At 43.0% G+C, this 18,514-nt stretch overlaps 1 protein-coding gene across 1 annotated transcript in view; it reads left to right on the forward strand.

The window, feature by feature from the left end:
- Positions 1–1,077: 1,077 nt before the first annotated feature.
- The window catches only part of Nfrkb (nuclear factor related to kappaB binding protein), a 35,271-nt gene continuing 17,834 nt past the window's right edge, over positions 1,078–18,514 (forward strand). Inside the window, exons 1-14 of the mRNA XM_090319749.1 lie at positions 1,078–1,158; positions 1,664–1,853; positions 3,613–3,722; positions 5,032–5,200; positions 6,777–6,978; positions 9,918–10,045; positions 10,718–10,892; positions 11,410–11,547; positions 12,331–12,404; positions 13,602–13,686; positions 14,018–14,198; positions 14,438–14,546; positions 14,767–14,893; positions 15,069–15,134. Of these exons, the coding sequence (XP_090175875.1) occupies positions 5,036–5,200; positions 6,777–6,978; positions 9,918–10,045; positions 10,718–10,892; positions 11,410–11,547; positions 12,331–12,404; positions 13,602–13,686; positions 14,018–14,198; positions 14,438–14,546; positions 14,767–14,893; positions 15,069–15,134 (1,450 nt within the window). The 5' untranslated portion in view covers positions 1,078–1,158; positions 1,664–1,853; positions 3,613–3,722; positions 5,032–5,035. The remainder of the gene's footprint in view (positions 1,159–1,663; positions 1,854–3,612; positions 3,723–5,031; positions 5,201–6,776; positions 6,979–9,917; positions 10,046–10,717; positions 10,893–11,409; positions 11,548–12,330; positions 12,405–13,601; positions 13,687–14,017; positions 14,199–14,437; positions 14,547–14,766; positions 14,894–15,068; positions 15,135–18,514) is intronic.

An 18,514-nucleotide genomic window follows, 5' to 3' on the forward strand; every position in this document is an offset into this window, starting at 1 on the left:
CTAGCATGCACAAAGCCCTGGGTTCGATTCCTTGGTACCACATACACAGAAAAAGTTGGAAGAGGTGCTGTGGTTCAAGTGGTAGAGCGCTAGCCTTGAGAAAGCCCAAGGACAGTGTCTAGGCCCTGAGTTCAAGGCCCAGGACTGGCAAAAAAAACAAAACAAAAAAAAGCAGCATTTTCTGGACTTTGGGAGCATGGAAATGAGAGAAAAGACATTCAGGGGCACAGGTTGAGGTCCGCCTTTTCCTCACAGAACCCAGAGAAACCAAGATTTCCTCCACTGTAAAATAAGCACTATTAGCCAAGCACAGGTGGCTGGGGCCATGCAGGCCCAGATCAAAGATAGGAGAGAGAAAATGGTTGGTATCGTGCCTGTGACAGGGTATGCTAATGTACATTCTAGCTTGAAGGACCCTCATTTCCCAGGCAAACAAAATCCAGCTGCTTTCTGCCCTTCAAAATCCCCTAAATCGGGTGAGATCACCGAGAATCGCAGCTCGCGTCAGAGACCAATGGCCAGGGTGTTTACAGACAGGCCAGCTCCGCTCTGGGCTCCGCCCCTTGTTCCGCCGCATCCAGGCCCCGCCCACCAAAGCCCCGCCTCTTCCGCCGCTCGAGCCCGGAGCGTGCACGCACCCGCACGCCTGCGGGAGCGAGCGCGTCCGGGAGCCCGCGGCTGGAGCGGCGCTGCGGGTTGGGAGACCCGCGTCTAGGATTCTGGTGAGGGCGGGCCCAGGGCGGCGGGAGGGTTAAAATGTGGCCCGGGGGCGGAGAGAGGAAGTGGGGCTCTTCGGGCGCCGCCTCCCGTGGGCTAGGGGCAGGAAGCTGGGCGTTGGGAGCGGGGCGGCGGGAGTGGGTGAGGGTGAGGGTTAGGCACCGTGTGGGGGAGGGGCGGGGCGCTGTGCAGAGGGGCGGGGCTGGGGGCCGGCGTGGGGTTGGGGCCGGGTGGGGTGGGCTTGGCTGCCCGAGGGAGGATTGTGGAACACGCAATTGCTCAGGGAAGAACTGTTTAATTCTGCTTGGGGAGGGTCCTGGAGGGAAGGTTCGTTAGCCAGGTGCGGGCGGGGGGGGGCGGGGGAGAGGCCTTCCTGATCCCCTAAAGGAGCCCAGGACACCCAAGACTCACACCTATGGCTTCCGGGGTTCCAGCTCTCAGGTAGCTGCTTGCTTTTCGTTCATTTGAGATCCGTTGTAGAATAGTTGGCAGGTCACTGGACATTGGTGAAAGTCAACTATGCAACTCGTGGGTGGGCATGGGAGGGAGGAAATGTGAGAGGAGGGAACAGTTGACACTGAGAAAAAAAATGTACTTATTACCTGATGTATGTAACCCTGCTGTATCAGCCCCGCTAAAACAACAATAAAGTAAAATTTTAAAAAGTTGGCAGGGCAGAGGTCGTCATAGGGATATATTACAGTCAGCTAAATATCTGCTGTAACTGGAGAAATTTACAAGAGAATTGTATATGTAAGTGCTTGACAGCGTTAGTTACTGTTCTGTTTAGTATTGATTCTGTTATGGGGATTTTATGCTAACCAGTTGCTTCTGCCTTAGGAAAAAAGCAACAACAAACTTGTGCAGAAGGCTGATAGGACACAGTTATCTGGGAATCATTCAGCTTCCTTGATCTAATACGAATCTCTGCCGTATCTTTACATAGATCAGAAATCTGTTCAAGAGAACTTTAAGGGGAAAGACACTTCAGGGTTTGCTCATTATCATTTGAGAATTTTGGAAATGAGACATCCCTACATTAAGTAATACAAACTGTCACTTTGTTGGAAAATATTGCGAGATTCCAGGATTGGAAATAATAATAGGTCCTGGGCCAACTCCTCTGTGGCTTACAGGTAAGGAATTGATATCTGTTGAGGTAAGATTTTTCAGAAGGTCACAGAATTGCTAGCTGACTTACACTGGAAGTTTTGAATTTGGACCAAGGCTTATTTTTTTCCTTTTCATTTTAGTATACTATATTTGTTCTTTTGGGGGAGCAGGAGCTAGAATGATTCAGTAAAGTTTACAGAGGATCCAGTTCCTGTTGGAATTATTGACAGTCCTGTGGCTTCAACTTCTCTTGACTGTAGCCATCAGCTTTGTGAGATATTCTCTGAAAACATATTAGTGTGTTATTTTCTTTTTCTTTTCTTTGTGTGTGTGTGTGTGTGTGTGTGTGTAGAGGTGGGGGATCATGGGACTTGAACTCAGCCTGGGCACAGAGCTCTTCAGATCAAGGCTACGCCCTACCCTTGAGCCAAGCCTCACTTCCCATTTTCTAGAGGTTAATTGGAGATAAGACTCTCAGGTCCTTTTGTAACCTGGCTGGCTTTGAATCTTGATCCTCAGATCTCAGCCTTCTGAGTAGCTGGGATTACAGATGTGAGCCACTGTACCTGGCTAGTATTTTCTAAAGGTGGCCAGCAGTTATTATAGGAGGAGAAAAAAAGTGTTAATTCATGGTTGTAAAGATCAGCTAATTCACGCCAAACACTGGTGGCTCACACCTCAAATCCTAGCTGCTTGGAACTGAGATATGAGGATAGAGGTTCAAAGCAGCCAGGGCAGGAAAATCTGTCAGATTCTATCTCCCACACCTCAAATCCTAGCTGCTTGGGACTGAGATATGAGGATAGAGGTTCAAAGCAGCCAGGGCAGGAAAATCTGTCAGATTCTATCTCCAATTAAAAAAAGCTGGGGGGCCAGGAGTTTGGCCTAGTGGTAGAGTTCTTGCCTACTATCATGTACAAAGACCGGGGTTTGATTCCTCGTTACCACATACATAGGGGGAAAAAAGCTGGAAGTAGAACTGTGATAGAGCTCTAGTTTTGAGCAGTAACATTCAGGGACAGTGCCCAGGCATTGAGTTCAAGCCCCAAGGACTGACCTCAAATCAAAAACTGTTCAAGTAGACTACTACCTTTACTGGTTGTCATCAGGTACTTACAACATCAGGATTGTATGTGGACTAATAATGCTTTCAAGATTTAAACTGAGTGTTTCTGCAAAAGTATTGTGGACTGTTAAGAGCTTGGATTTGGGCCGAGTGTGGTGGTTTATGTCTGCAATCTTAGCTACCTGGGACTTAGAGACAGGATCTCCATTTGAGGTCTCTAAACCAGCTCTAGTGACACACAACCTTCATCCTAGATATTTGAGAGGCAGAGGTAGGATCACAGTTCAAGGCTGACCTCACGCAAAACGTTTGTATCTTGGGCTGGGAGTTTGGCCTAGTGGTAGAGTGCTTGCCTAGCATGCACAAAGACCCGGGTTTGATTCTTCAATACCACATATACAGAAAAAAATCAGAAGTGGTACTATGGCTCAAGTGATAGAGCCTTGAGAAAAGCCCAAGGATAGTGCTCAGGCCCTGAGTTCAAGCCCCAGGAGTGGCAAAAAAAAAAGCTAAAGTAAAAAGGGCTGGTGGTTCAAGTGATAGAGAATTTGCTTAGCATGCATGAGGCCCTAAGTTCCTACTCAACCTATGAAAAAAGAACATGGATTTGCAGGTAGGTAGAATTATGACCTCTGGAGGAAAAGTTAATTACCTATTTTCATTTGTTTTATTTATTTATTTACTCATTCATTCTTTTTATTTTTGTGTGTGTGCAGTACTGTGCTTGAACTCAGGGCCTCCACCTGTCAGTTTTTTTCTGCTCATGGCTGGCACTCTACCACTTGAACTACATCTTCAGTTCCAATTTTTTGCTGGTTAATTGGAGGTAAGAGTTGCAGACTTTTCTGCCTAGGGTAGCTTTGAACTGAGATTCTCCAGATTTCAGCCTCTTGAAATTAGAATATAATTAGAATTATAGGTGTGAGCTACTTGCACCTTGTTATTCTTTAATTTTATATCGTAGAATAAGTGTAAATATCCGTGTTGCAGTAATTATATGAGATACATGGATGTTTTACTAGGTCCATTTCAAAATAGTTGGGCAAGTTTCACTGTGGCTCAAGTGGTAGAGCACTAGCCTTGAGCTCAAGATCTCAGGGATATAGCCCAGGCCCAGAGTTCAAGCCCCACAACTACAAACAACAACAAAAATCAAGTAGTTGTTGCTGTTACTATCTGAGGCTTATTAGTATACATGGGTTTTCAGTGTGTTTCTATAACAATGAAGAACTAACTGCCAAAAATTATTAAATTATGCTATCGTGGAGTGATTATTGACCTGAAGAACTCTTTTTGTCAGTTGTGGGACTTGAATCTGGGCCTGGGCTCTGTCCCTGAGCTCTTCAGCTCTACCACTTGAGCCATAGCACCACTTTTCCAGTCTTTTTGGTGGTTAATTGGAGATAAGAGTCTCTCTGACTTTTCCTCATATCTCATCCTCCTGAGTAGTTTACAGGTGTGAGCCACCAGCGTATGGTTCTCTGAACGTTTTTGCTTAAGGCTGGTGCTCTAACAGTTTGGGCCATAGTTCCTCTGCCAGTTTTCTATTGGTTAATTGGAGGTAAGAATCTTACGGATTTTCTTACTCAGGCTGGCTTTGAGTAGGCAGGATTATGGTCATGAAACCCCACCTAACTTTGTTTTCTTTTCTTTTTTTTTTTGTTTTTAAATCACTCTTGGGGCTTGTGAACTCGGGGCCAGTGTGTTGCCCTATCACTTTGAGCCACAGATCCACTTCTGGTTTTCTGGTGGTTAATTGGAGATAAGAGTCTCCTGGACTTCCCTGCCTGGGCTAGCTTTGAACGGTGATTCTCAGAGCTCAGCCTCCTTCGAAGCTATGATTTTGGCATGAGCCACCATTGCCTGGCTCACTTGGGAACTCTTAATTATGACTGTGATCTCTTTATAATTTATATTCTAAGTGTCATTTTATGTCCCTAAGTGGAAGTACAAGAAACTTATGAATGTAGGAGCTTGTGTAGAAGCATCTTAAGAAAACAGCTCTTCTAGAAAATTCCCGTGGAGGGATGGAGAAGAGCTGTTTTTAGTTGGGGTAGAAGGATAAGATATGAAAGTCAATTTGAGAAGGAATATTTTCCAGAAGAGTGTTAGCATTTCTGTATTTCTGCCTCAAGATTCATGTTTTTGTCAAGGGTACCTTGGAGAACAATGGATTCTTTAGATCATATGCTGACGGATCCCCTGGAACTTGGTCCGTGTGGAGATGGCCACGGCAGCCGCATTATGGAGGACTGTCTGCTGGGAGGCACCCGGGTTAGCCTACCAGAGGACCTTTTGGAGGATGTAAGTAGTTACTTCGTTGTAAGCATTTCCCAACTTCTAATAGCACCTGTTCTCAAGCTTTCCTACTAGAGTTTTCAGGCCTGCTTTCTGTCTTTCTGCATTGTAGATGGAGTGATCTCTTATCTTCTAAGTATAAAATGACTAAGGAAGAAAGAATATATGCTGATATATATATCATATATATACCATATATATGATATATATATTATATATATGGTATATATATGATATATATATTATATCATATATAATATATAATATAATTTTTTTTGGTCGTGGTGCTTGGATTCTGGGCCTGGTCATTGACTCTGAGCTCTTCAACTCAAGGCTACTACCCTACCCATTGAGCCACAGCACCACTTCTGGTTTTCTAGTGGTTAATTGGAGATAAGAGTCTCTAGGTCTTTAGAGACACTCTACCATTTGAGCCACAAGACCACTTCTGGTTTTCTGGTGATTATTTGGACATAAGAGTCTCATAGACTTTCATGCCCTGGCTGGCTTTGAACCATAATCCTCAGATCTCAGCCTCCTGAGTAGCTAGGAGTAACAGCTGTAAGCCACAGGTAACTGGGCTTCCTGTCTTTTTTTTTTTTTTTAATTGTTCACTAATTTTAATGCCTGCCAATTGTACTAATGTGATATACATATTTGGCATGCTATTAATTGCTTCGTGCTAATATTTATAAAATATTTATATTAGTGCCTAGTGGTTTGCTCCTTATCTCCCTGCCCCTACCCTATTTTTCACATTAGATCTCAAAGAATGAAAAGTATAAGTCAGCTGTTTGAGAGTTATTCATAACCTAATCACTGTGACAAACATCAGGGTACCTATTTTCTGCTTTGTAATTATCAATATTTTTAATAATTATTGCCTTCTCTAAAACATTTTGACCTTTTATATTAATTTGTTTTTATGGCTTTGACCGTGAATTTTTAATTTCTCTGTTAGCCTTTTCCCCCCTTTCTTTACATCCTATTATCCTTATGTCTTATTCTAGTGGGCCTTTTTTTCTATGCTGTATTGTTTGTATATTCATCAGCACATCTTAAAAACTGGACTTTAATTGTATATTTAATTGTTAACCTTTCAGGTGGTATCTGTGCTAGTCTAGCTTAGTACCTGGCAGATGCATCTGGTAATGAGATGAAAATGGCCTCTATCTTGTTGATTCTCAGTTTTAGCAAGTGACTTTAGCTCTTAGACTCCTCTCCATGTTAACTTTGTCCTCACTGGAGTTTAACCTGGATTCAGGTGTTCACCGTTACTCTTGTGGGGCACAGATGGCTTCTGCGTGGGTTTCTGTCCGTTGAGATCCTTTTCCTCTGGAATTACTTGCTGTTATGTATAATATTGTGGCTTATATGTTATTTTTAATTTCTTAGTTTTTGAGAGTTGAGTAGATGTCAGTAGAATTTTGTTTTCTTGCATAACAACAAATGTGAATGAACTGGAAACCACTGAACTGAAAATTTAGAAATGACAAAATGCTAGAGTCTGTGTTATATACCTTTTACTACATACACCCTCACAAACTTTGTCTGTTATTGTTTTGTTTTGCCTGAATTCTAGCCCGAGATATTCTTTGATGTGGTCAGCCTCTCCACATGGCAGGAAGTCCTGAGTGATTCTCAGCGTGCACACCTCCGGCAGTTCCTGCCTCGTTTTCCTATGGACAGTGCGGAGCAGCAAAACGGGCTCATCCTCTCCCTGTTCAGTGGGGAGAACTTCCGCTTTGGAAATCCTCTGCACATCGCCCAGAAGCTTTTCCGAGGTTCATAGCTCAGTGTTGATTTTATTAGATTGGAAAATGGGGATACTTTCACACTTACAAGAGTAATGCCTTCATTTTATTGGGTACTTTTTTATGCTATTGGGATTTGAACTCAAGGCCTTGCTAGGCTAGCACTCCACAGCTAGGCATTGCTTGTAGCCTGCTTTTGTACTGGTTATGTCTTAGAAAAGTGTCTTGTTTCCAACCCAGGTACTACCTATCTGAGGCTTCTCATTCTAGCTGAGAGGTTGGGCACTGCTGTTGTTATAAATTTTATATCTCAGCCTCCTAAGGAGCTAGGATTACAGGTATGAGCTGCTGGTGCCCAGCTCAAATGAGCACTAGACACTAGAATTGAATAATGATGTTCTAATTTCTGCAAATATATAATCTTGGTTGTTTTATAATTTGATTTTGTCAAGTTTTCTTGTTTAGAATACTATATAGGAAATACTATTTCATTGTGTCATCTCCAGAAGTAGTGCCAGTTTTCTATCATTGGCAATGCGTATACGATAATTTGGCTAAGGCACTGGCTCATGCCTGTACTCCTAGCTATGAAGGAGGCTGAGATCTGGGGATCATGGTTTAAAGCCAGCCCAGGCAGAAAAGTCCTCATGAGAGTCTTAACTCCAGTCAACTACTTAACAAGTAGAAATGGAACTATGTGGCTCAAAGTGGTAAAGCACGAGCCTTGAGGAAAAAGAGATCTCTGGGACAGCACCCAGGCTCTAAGTTCAAGCCCTAACGACCAACAAAAAGAAGAGGTATTTGTCAGACCTGTTGATTATAAGGACATGTCTTTTCCTTTATAGTTGCAAAGCAATTTGTCAAATGATACTTTGGGATCAAGTGATAGTCCTATTTCTCTAAAGCCAGTTTTGTTTTACTCAGTGGTGTTTGCTACTACTGGTCATCCTTGCCTGAACCAATTATTATTGAGAGGTTGTAACCACTGTTAGTTAGAGGTTGCCAATTCTAAGTCAGTTTCCTCTCTCAGTTATATAGAGAAATAGTTGCTGTTTCTTCTTTCCTTTTTGGGATGCCTTTGCTTTGATAGGACAGCCTGAAAGTGCTATACATCTTGAGTTGTGTTGAATTGGACATTCTGGTTGTTACTAAAGACTGGAGAGATAAGGCTTGTCATTTCTTCCTTGTCATCATTTTAAGAACCTTAAAATTAGTGTGTGTGTGTGTGTGTCTATGTGTGTGTCTATGTCTGTAAGGCTAGCACTCTACCACTTGAGACACAGCTCCACTTCTGGCTTTTTTTTTTTTAATGATTAATTAGAATAAGAGTCTCATACACTTTTCTGCTGAGGCTGGCTTCAAACTAGGATCCTTAGATCTCAGCCTCCTTAGTAACTAGAATGATAGACATTAGAGTGCTCACCTAGCATTCCTTGCTACCACACACACAGAAAAAGCCGGAAGTGATGCTGTGGTTCAAGTGGCAGCGCACTAGCCTTGAACAAAAGTGTCCAGGCCTTGAGTTCAAGCCTCAGGACTGGCAAAAAAAAAAATTAAAATTGATATTATAAAGGTGATGTCCATAGGGGTCACAGTTAACAAGTCAGGTAATGAGTACATTTCTTTTTGGACAATGTCACCACTTCCTGTGCTTTTCCCCAGTTTTCCTCTCCTGTCTCACAAGTTGCACATAGTTCATTTTCTATATAGTATATTCTGAGTACCTATGCCTGCATTGTTCTTCCTCCTTCCCTCCATTTCTTTACCACATCCCTTTTAGTCCCTGCAAAAGACAGAAAAAAGAACAAACAACAAAAAGCAAAAACAGCACCAACAACCAAAAAAAAAACCCCACATTGATTCCTCCTTTTTTTTTTTTTTCTCTTCTTGTGGGTCATGGGCTTGATTTCTGCCTGGGGTGCTGTCCCTAAGCTCTTCAGCTCAAGGCTACCACCCTATCCTTGAGCCAAGCCCCACTTCCTGTTTTTTAGAGGCTAATTGGAGATAAGAGTCTCCATGAGTCTGGTCCTTTTGTGCCCGGGCTGGCTTTGAACCTTGATCCTCAGGTCTCAGCCTCCTGAGTAGCTAGGATTACATGCACGAGCCACTGTGAGCCACTGCATGCCCACTGCGCTCCCGGCTGATTCCTTCTTTTATGTAGGGCTGAGACTCAAACAAGGCATTGTGCCTGCACCACTATATCCCCTGCCTTTTTTTTTTTTGCCAGTCCTGGGCTTGAGCTCAGGGCCTGAGCACTGTCCTTGGACTTTCTCAAGGCTAGAGCTCTACCACTTGAGCCTCAGCACCACTTCTGGCTTTTTCTAAGTATGTGGTACCGAGGAATCGAACCCCGGTCTTCATGCATGCTAGGCAAGCACTCAACCACTAGGCCAAACTCCCGGCCCCTTTTTTGTTTTTAAGAGACAGGGTGTTCTTTTGTTGCTCGGTCTGGTTTTGAATTCCTTGGCTGAAAGTTCAGCTTGCACAGTCCCTTTGATAGCTGGGACTAAGGCACATCCTTGTGCCCAACTGTATTTCCTACTGTGACACCAAATGCACATAGCTGTTGTGCCTTTATGATCCTTTCCTAAGAATATGTATTCTCCTTTGGGGGTCAGGAGTGTGGCCTAGTGGTAGAGTGCCTGTGTATCATGTTCAAAGCCCTGGGTTCAGTTCCTTGGTAAGATATACACAGAAAAAAGGGGAAGTGGTAGAGTGCTAGCTTTGAGAAAGCCCAAGGACAGTGCCTAGGCCCTGAGTTCAAGCCCCACAATTGGAAAAAAAAAAAAAAAGAAAAGAAAAAAAAAGAATATCCTGCTTGGTCTCACTCAGTGTGAATGCCTAGAGACCTTTATAATTTATCATGTGATTTTTTTTTAATAGTTATTTTTCCAAAACTCACTAAATCTATGTGGACTGACATGTCAGTTGTACTTCCGGGCTTTTTTTTTTTTTTTTTTAAATTTCAGATGGACACTTTAACCCCGAGGTAGTCAAGTATCGGCAGCTATGCTTCAAGTCACAGTACAAGCGATACCTCAGCTCTCAACAGCAGTATTTCCATCGGCTGCTAAAGCAGATTCTTGCTTCCCGGAGTGTAAGTAGTGCTGGGAACTGGATAAATAAAATGTGGACGCTGATGAAAGGTTTCATAAATTTTATGTTTAGTGGTTTAGATATAAAAGATACCACTAAGGAGGGGCTGGGAGAATGACAGTGGTAGAATGCTTGCCTAGCATACACGAAGCCCTGGGTTTGATTCCTCAGTATCACATACACAGAAAAAGCCAGAAGTGATTTTGTGGCTCAAGTGGTAGAGCACTAGCCTTGAGAAAGCTCGTGAACTTTCTTTCCCTGATTGGCTTTGAATCCCGATCCCCACATCTCAGCCTCCTGAGTAGCAAAGATGTGAGCCACTGATGTCCAGCTTCTTTAAGCTGTTCTTTAAGCTTCATTGTAGATTACTTTGCTGTCTGTCTAGTCTAAGTATTCTATCTCAGTGGGACAGTTCAGCATTCCAGTTCGAGGTCAGGCATAGAATTTTTCATTTGTGATTTCATGTTGGCATTCACACATTCTCCGGTTTATATTAGGAATACAGTCTGTAAATGGCATAGGCCCTTATTGTTGGCATGTATTCCTATCTGTATTTTCCTTTGGGACAAGGAATTGCATTTAACATGTAAGAGAATAAAATGTAGGTTGGCAAAGTATACAAAGAACAAGATTTGGTGATGCTGGGTGCTCTGGCTACCTGATTCCGTCCTAGGATCTGCTGGAGATGGCCCGTCGCAGTGGCCCAGCCCTTCCCTTCAGGCAGAAGCGCCTCTCCCCCTCCCGCAGCCCTGAGGAGCGGGAGTGGCGGACACAGCAGCGCTACCTGAAGGTCCTGAGGGAAGTGAAGGAGGAATGTGGTGACACAGCCCTGTCCTCTGATGAAGAGGGTGAGTGTCTTTTGGTACTTGGGATGGCTGGGTATCAGAGCTAGTGGCAGTTACTCATCCCCCCAGTAAAGCAGCCCTTGGAATTCTTGTCTTGGGGGTGGAGAGTGGGATTCATTATTAGCCTCTTGTCTGAGTTGCTGAGATGCTGGTAGATGGGATGGCTCCTTGCTCTTATTACCCTTGTGCTTGTGTGGCACTTGAATTAGATGAACGCCTTTTGGATGGATCCCTGCTGGGCAGGGTCTCTCCACAGTAGGCCTTCTGGTCCCATTGTGCCACTTGAGAGAACTGCTTTTCCCCTTACAGGAGAGTAGTAGTGACTGTTGGCCTGCTGCAATGCGACCCCATCACTGTTGAAGTCTCTCTCCTGGAAGAGCCGTTTAAATGACCTAAGTGTGCTCCAGCTCGTCTGGGGAAGGGTCAGAAAGGAATGTGGAACCCTGACCTCCATGTTGTTGGCTTAGCCCTGTTGAACCCAAATGGCCACTTACCCAATCTCCCCTATTGGAGTCCACAGCCACGTTGGATTTACAAGAAACATTTTCTTTTGAAGATCTCAGCTCATGGCTTCCAAGCTCTCCTGCGCGTTCTCCTAGTCCTGCGGTGCCCCTGAGGGTGGTGCCCACGCTTTCCACTACGGATATGAAAACTGCAGGTGAGAACCGGGCTCACTCCGACCCTGTTCTGACAACTTACAGGACAGAAGTGAGAACTCTAGTGGGAAATGGGACTAGATTCTTCCCTGCCAGGAAATAGCAGTGCTCCCCATTAGTGGGACATTTGGTATAACAGTCCACATTTTTAAAATTTTCGTCGGTTGTAGGGCTTGAACTCTGGGCCTGGGTGCTGCCCTTGAGCTCTTCATCTCAAGGCTAGTTCTCTACCACTTGAGTCATAGCTCTGCTTCGGGCTTTTTGGCAGTTAATGGAGATAAGGAGTCACAACTTTCCAGGTCTGGTTTGGATCCTCAATCCTCAGACCTCAGCCTCCTGAATGCTGAGTGTTGTTAGTGTGAGCCACCAGTGACTGGCCTCCATCGCACATTTTTCCTTTGTTTTGGAAATTAGTCTGAGTAGCTGGTGATTTGATATTTTGGGATAAAGAGAACAGAATCTTGAAATCTCAAAATTAGGGGAGAATTCAGTACTAGGACACAATGGGTAGCCAGAGCCAGCCATTTGTCTTATGAAAATCAGAGAAGAGTCAGTATTTAGGAATCAAAAAAGAATGCTAAGGTTTTAGTATGTTTTCAGACCAGCTTAATAACTGGTCACTTACTGACCAGTATATAGAAAAGTAGAAGTGCTGGTCCTTTGACTGTCTGAGTAGTATACACTCAGCAGGAAGAAACCCGTTACATTTGAATATCCCATGATATAGATGGAGCATCGTCCTACTGAATGATCTAGCCCATATGGTTTGGTTCTTTTTCTCTCAGATAAAATAGAACTGGGAGACAGTGACCTGAAGATAATGTTAAAGAAGCATCATGAGAAGCGGAAACATCAACCAGTAAGATTGGGATGGGAGTGGCTGTGTGTAGTGTTTGTTCAGTCTCAGGTTTGGCTATCCTGAGTAAGACACTGGTCGTCACTACCTTATTTGTGTTTCCTGTTACTGCTAGGGAAAATAGCACTCAGAGTCTAGTTAGCATAGAGATGTGAGACAGAACAAGTACTTTGGCTTCATTCTTCTAAAGGATGCTAGACACTACTTGCTTTGGTATTTTTTTCCCCAGTCCTGGGACTTGAACTCAGGGCCTTGGGCACTACATTTGAATACTTTTTGCTCAAGGATAGCTCTCTGCCACTTGAGCCACAGTGCCACTTGTGGCTTTCCCTGTGTATGTGGTACTGAGGAATTGAGCCCAGGGCTACACTCCACAACTGTCCTATGCTCCTGGATCTTGCTTAGGTTTTAATGGTAACAATATGTATGAATGTTATCTTCATGTTGCTTGTGCTTAGGAGGTTAATCAACTGTCCTTGAACTTACCACTAGTAGAATCATGCTAGAATCATGTATCTGACTTTATTCTTTTCCCACTTTTTACTGACTCCATTATTCAGTTCCAGTAGAAGGTCAGTACTCAGCTATTGAAGCAGAAAAAATGGAAAAAGTCCTCTGTAGAACTGAATTCTTTCTCTTGTCCACTTACTGTGATATTGAGCAGATCCTTTTAACTTCTTAGAACCTATTTTTAGACTTTGTAAGATTGAAGAGTACATGAGATAAGGAATACAAAGGAACTTTATGAACTATAAATACCATACATGAGTTTTCTTATGCACAGTAAGAAGAGAAATAGTCTTTGTTGTTGTTGTTGTTTGTAGGTGGTGGGGGCTCGTCATCAGGCTTGAACTTAGAGCCTGGGCACCGTCCCTGAGCTCTTTCACTCAAGGTTAGCATTCTCCCACTGTGAGTCACAGCACCACTTCTGGTTTTCTTGTGGTTGGTTTATGAGTCTCACAGAGATTGCCAGTCCATTCTGGCTTTGAACATTTCAACTTCTGAGTAGGTTTACAGGTGTGAGCCACAAGTGCCCAGCTTAAAAAGAACAATAGTTTTATCACTGTGTATTTTAACTCAACATAATTTTTTTTTTCAGATGTACCTGACAGCTTACTCTGTTAAGTAAATCTGTTAGGTAATCTTCAAATTTTGGTCCTTTTTCGGTCTTCTGTAACCAAATCTCTATATCACATCTAGGATCACCCGGACCTTTTGACAGGGGACCTGACTCTCAATGACATCATGACTAGAGTAAATGCTGGCAGGAAGGGTTCTCTAGCAGGTAAAAGACTGGAATCTCCCCTGGTAGCCTTTACCTGACTGCTGTTAAATTGTATGAGTCTTTCTATATGTGACAAAAATAAATAGAACAATAGTTTCCTTTGTGCTAAGCACTTTTATGCTTGCTCTTGTGAATGTAAAACCAAAACAACAGATCATTAGACATTAAAAATTAAGATGTAAATCACTCACTGAGTTTAGTTTAGGAAAAAAAAGTGTCCTAAGACTTTTCTGTCTTTTGATGTGCCTTGAGAAGAGAATATGCAGATAATACCCCTTACTTCTGATGTAGAGAATGACGGTCTGTGTCTTATTTTTTTTTTCCTCCCCAGCCTTATATGACCTGGCAGTCCTTAAAAAAAAGGTGAAGGAAAAAGAAGAAAAGAAGAAGAAGAAAATTAAGCTAATTAAATCAGAGGCAGAGGATCTGGCTGAGCCCCTGAGTAGCACTGAAGGGGTCCCACCTCTTTCTCAAGCCCCATCTCCATTAGCAATACCTTCTATTAAGGAAGAGTAAGTGGGCTGCATGCTGCTCAATGAAGTGGAAGGTTTAGCTGCGGGCTTTACCCAGTCCTTTTGGACTTGGTGAGCTAGTTGTTAGTGTACTAAACCTGTGTTCCCTGAGTCCCAGGAATCCTGCTGGGAAAATCTGTCATGTACTCCTTTCTTGAATTTTTAGGACTTCTGGGAAGCTCAGGCACCTGAATGAATCTAAATGTTCTGATGGTGTTCTTTTGTTTTTCTTCCTTTAGGCCCCTTGAAGACCTCAAGCCTTGCCTTGGAATCAATGAGATATCTTCTAGCTTTTTCTCTCTTCTGTTAGAGATCTTACTGCTGGAGAATCAGGCTAGCCTTCCTATGGTAAGAGTCTTGGAAAAAATAGGTATATATAAAAAAATTTTGAGATTGTCGAGCTAGTTCTTTGATGATCTCTAGCATGAGAAGCAAACTGTCAGATTCTGCCCAAAGTTACATGCTCTCTTGCCTTGGGGCTTGAACATACTTACACCGAAATCCTTAGCTTGCCATGGCACATCCTTAGAATTTGTGGTAGCTTGGTTCTGCTTTTTCTTCCCCTCAGCTGGAGGAACGCGTTTTGGACTGGCAATCATCTCCAGCCAGCTCTCTCAACAGCTGGTTCTCTGCAGCCCCCAACTGGGCTGAGTTGGTGTTACCAGCTTTGCAGTATCTTGCTGGAGAAAGTCGAGGTAAGGTCCCTTTTTGTGAAGTGTCACTGTTTTTCCCCCGGGGTACTCATTTGGTTTATTGTCCTTTGCATTATCTTATCCTGGATATCGCTGTCCTGATGCACTCCAGAAGTCAGAAGCTAGCTCAGGATGCAGACTGTGCCTTACTCATGAGCCTCATGTCCATTTCTTACAGCTGTTCCTTCTAGTTTCTCTCCATTTGTTGAATTCAAAGAGAAAACCCAGCAGTGGAAATTGCTTGGTAAGTAATTTGTATTACCTTTCCCTATCACTACCTCCCCTGATTGTTTTGCCTTCTGATCAGTACAGTCTAGGACACTGGACAGAAAGGCAACATTAGACATTTTCTCTGTGAAGGAATCCTTCAAGATCACCAACTGTACTTCTGCTTATCAGAGCTCAGGTAGAATAGCTCTTTCTTTTTTCCTTTTTTGTCAGTTGCGATGCTTGAACTGGGTCTGTCCTGAGTGCTGTTGCTTGCAGCTAGCATTCTTCCACTTTGATCCACAGCTCTACTTCATGAATTGCCCTTCTGTTTCAGTGCAGCTGTTGTGTAATTGCCAAATTTAAATATGTAAGAGTAATAGTAGCATCAGAAGAAACCCTACCAATGTTTTTGAATTCCACAGTATAGTTGTTTTTCATTACTAAGAATGTAGTGAAATCAAATAGCCTCTAAAAAGCTATTTCCAGTGAAGTGTGTGGGGTGTGTGTGTGTGTGTCTAGATCCTGGACCTTGAACTCAGGAGCAAGAGCACTGTCCTTAAGCTTCTTTTTCTAAAGGCTAGTACTTTAACACTTAAGTCTCATGACTTTCCTATTTGGGCTGGCTTCAAGCTGTGATCCTCAGATCTTAGTCCCTTGAATTGCTAGGATTACAGGCATAAGCCACCAGGTTCTTGCTATTCCCGAGCTTTTTTGCTCAAGGCTAATACTCCACTACTAGAGCCACAGCTCAACTTCTGGCTTTTTTGATATTGAATAGAGAGAAGAATCTCATATACTTTCCTGCCTTGACTGTCTTTGAATCATGATCCTCAGCTCTCAGCCTCCTGAGTAGCTAGGATTAAAAGTGTGAGCCATCAGCACCCCACTCAAAAAGCTATTCTAAAGCATAGAGTTGTAGGGTCAGGAATATGGCCTAGTGGTAGAGTGCTTGCTTAGCAGGCATGAAGTCCTAGGTTTGATTTCTTAGTACCACATACACAGAAAAAGCTAGAAGTGATGCTGTGGATCAAGTAGTAGAGTGCTACCCTTGGGAAAGTCCAAGGACGGTGCCCAGGCCCTGAGTTCAAGTTCCAGTACTGGCCAAAAAAAGAAAAAAATTTAACATGCGGTGAGTCAACGAATTGTTTTAAGACATATGAGACTGTTGTGTAGCAGGTTTCTAGACCTTATTCGTCTTGCATAACCGAAACTTTGTACCCATTGAATAGCATTATCTTTTCTGTCTGCCCTGTGAGAAACATCCTGCTTATATGAGTTTGACTATTTTAGACAACTCATATAAGTGAGATCATGAAGTACTTGTCTCTGTATACGATTTGGTTAGGTTACTTGGCTGAATACATTACAGATTCATCCATTCCGTTGCAAATGGTTAGATTTCTTCCTTTTTAAGGTTGAATAATATGGTTGTGTATGTTGTGTATGCATTTTTTTTCCTATTAGTGGATATTTAGGTACATTTTTAGGGGCTTTTTGGCTGTTGTGAATAAACTCAATGAATCTTGGAGTGAAAATAACCTGAGCACTGTTCTTGGGATTTCTCAAGGCTAGAGCTCTACCACTTGAGCCATAGCACCATTTCTGGCTTTTTCTATATATGTTATACTGAGGAAATAAACCCAGGCCTTTGTGCATGCTAGGCAACCATTCTACCAGTAGGCTAAACTCCCAGTCCTCCTTGGAATCTTCTTTTTTTTTTTTTTTTTGGCCAAACCTGGACCTTGAACTTGACCTTGACCTGAGCACTGTCCTTGAGCTTTCTCAAGGCTAGACCTCTACCACTTGAGCCACAGTACCACTTCTGAGCTTACTACTAGGCCTAATTCCTGCCCCCCCCCCCACCACCTTAGAATCTTTATTTCAGTTATTTTGAGTATACCTAGAAGTGGGGCTGGGCACATTGGCTCACGCCTTTTAATCCTAGCTACTCAGGCGGCTGAGATCTGAGGATTGCAGTTCAAAGCCAGCCTGGGTTCAAAAGTTTGTGAGACTCTTCTCTCCAGTTAGCCATCAGAAAACTGGAAATGTCACTGTGGCTCAAGGGGTAGGACAGTAGCCTTGAGCTAAGGAGCTCAGGGACAGTGCCCAGGCCCAGAGTTCAAGCCCAAGGACCGACCACAAACTTTAAAAAGAAGTGAGATTATATGGCAGTTCAGTTTTTTTATTTTTTGAGGAACCTCCATACTGTTTTTCCGAAGAGCAACACAATGTTCTGTTCCTACTGACAGTGTGTAACTGTTCCCTTTTCTCTACGTTCGTGCCAACCACCTTCTTTTCGATTTTGGATGACAGCATATCTGACAGATGTGAGATGATGACTCACTGCGGTTGTCATTTACATTCTTTGTAAATGAGTAGGTATCATGGGTAACTTTTCCTATGCCTACCAGGCATTTGTATAATATTTTTGTGACAATGTTTGAGTTCGGTGACTCGGCCTGGGCGCTGTTCCTAAGCTTCTTTTATTCAAGGCTAGTTCTCTACCACTTGAACCACAATGTCACTCCTGGCTTTTTCTGAGTAGTTTATTGGAGATAAGAGTCTCACAGACTTTTCTGCCTGGGCTGGCTTCAAATTGCTGTCCTCAACCTTCTGAGTAGATAGGATTATAGGCATGAACCTACATTTAAATCTTTATGTGGTGCGACATAAAAATTGAATTTCATGTGGATGTCAGTAACTCAGGAGGCAGAGATCTGTGGATCACAGCTCAAATCCAGCCTGAGTAGGAATGTCTGCAGACTACCAAAAAAACTGGAAATGGCACTATGGCTCACAGTGGTAGAGCACTAGCCTTGAACAAAACAACCTAAGAGACAGTATCCAGGCCCTTAGTTCAGATTCTTAACACTTTGTCCTGGGGTCCTAACTGATGTGGTCCGAGTTAGATTTTTAAATGTCAGGACAAAGATCCAACCTAAGTGCAGCAGAATATGTGTGTTCATGTAAACATTCCTATTTACATCAAAAAGAAAAAAAAAATTCTTTTTTTTTTTGGCCATTCCAGGAGCTTGAACTCAGTTCAAGCTGTTCTTAAGCTTCTTTTGCTCAAGGCTAGCACTCTACCACTTGAGCCAGAGTACCACGTCTGGCTTTGTCTGTGTATGTGGTACTGAGGAATTGAACACAGGATTTCATGCATGCTAGGCAAGCACTCTACCATTAAGCCACCTTCCCAGCCCCCAAAATTTGTTCTTACAAATTTGGATATCTAGTTTCCCTACAATTCATTGTTTTGCAGAGGCTATCTTTACCTTATTTTGCTTTCTTGGCCTTGGCAAAATGAATTTATATGTGTGTATATTTCTGGACTATTTTTTACTTGTATTTTAGTGTTGGGGAGATGTGTAGAGGGGTTACAGGTACATTCGTCAGGTAGTGGGTGCATTACTT

Source organism: Megascapheus bottae, chromosome 27, assembly GCF_031878675.1.
Source record: "Megascapheus bottae isolate mThoBot1 chromosome 27, mThoBot2.hap1, whole genome shotgun sequence".
Classification (NCBI taxonomy): domain Eukaryota; kingdom Metazoa; phylum Chordata; class Mammalia; order Rodentia; family Geomyidae; genus Megascapheus; species Megascapheus bottae.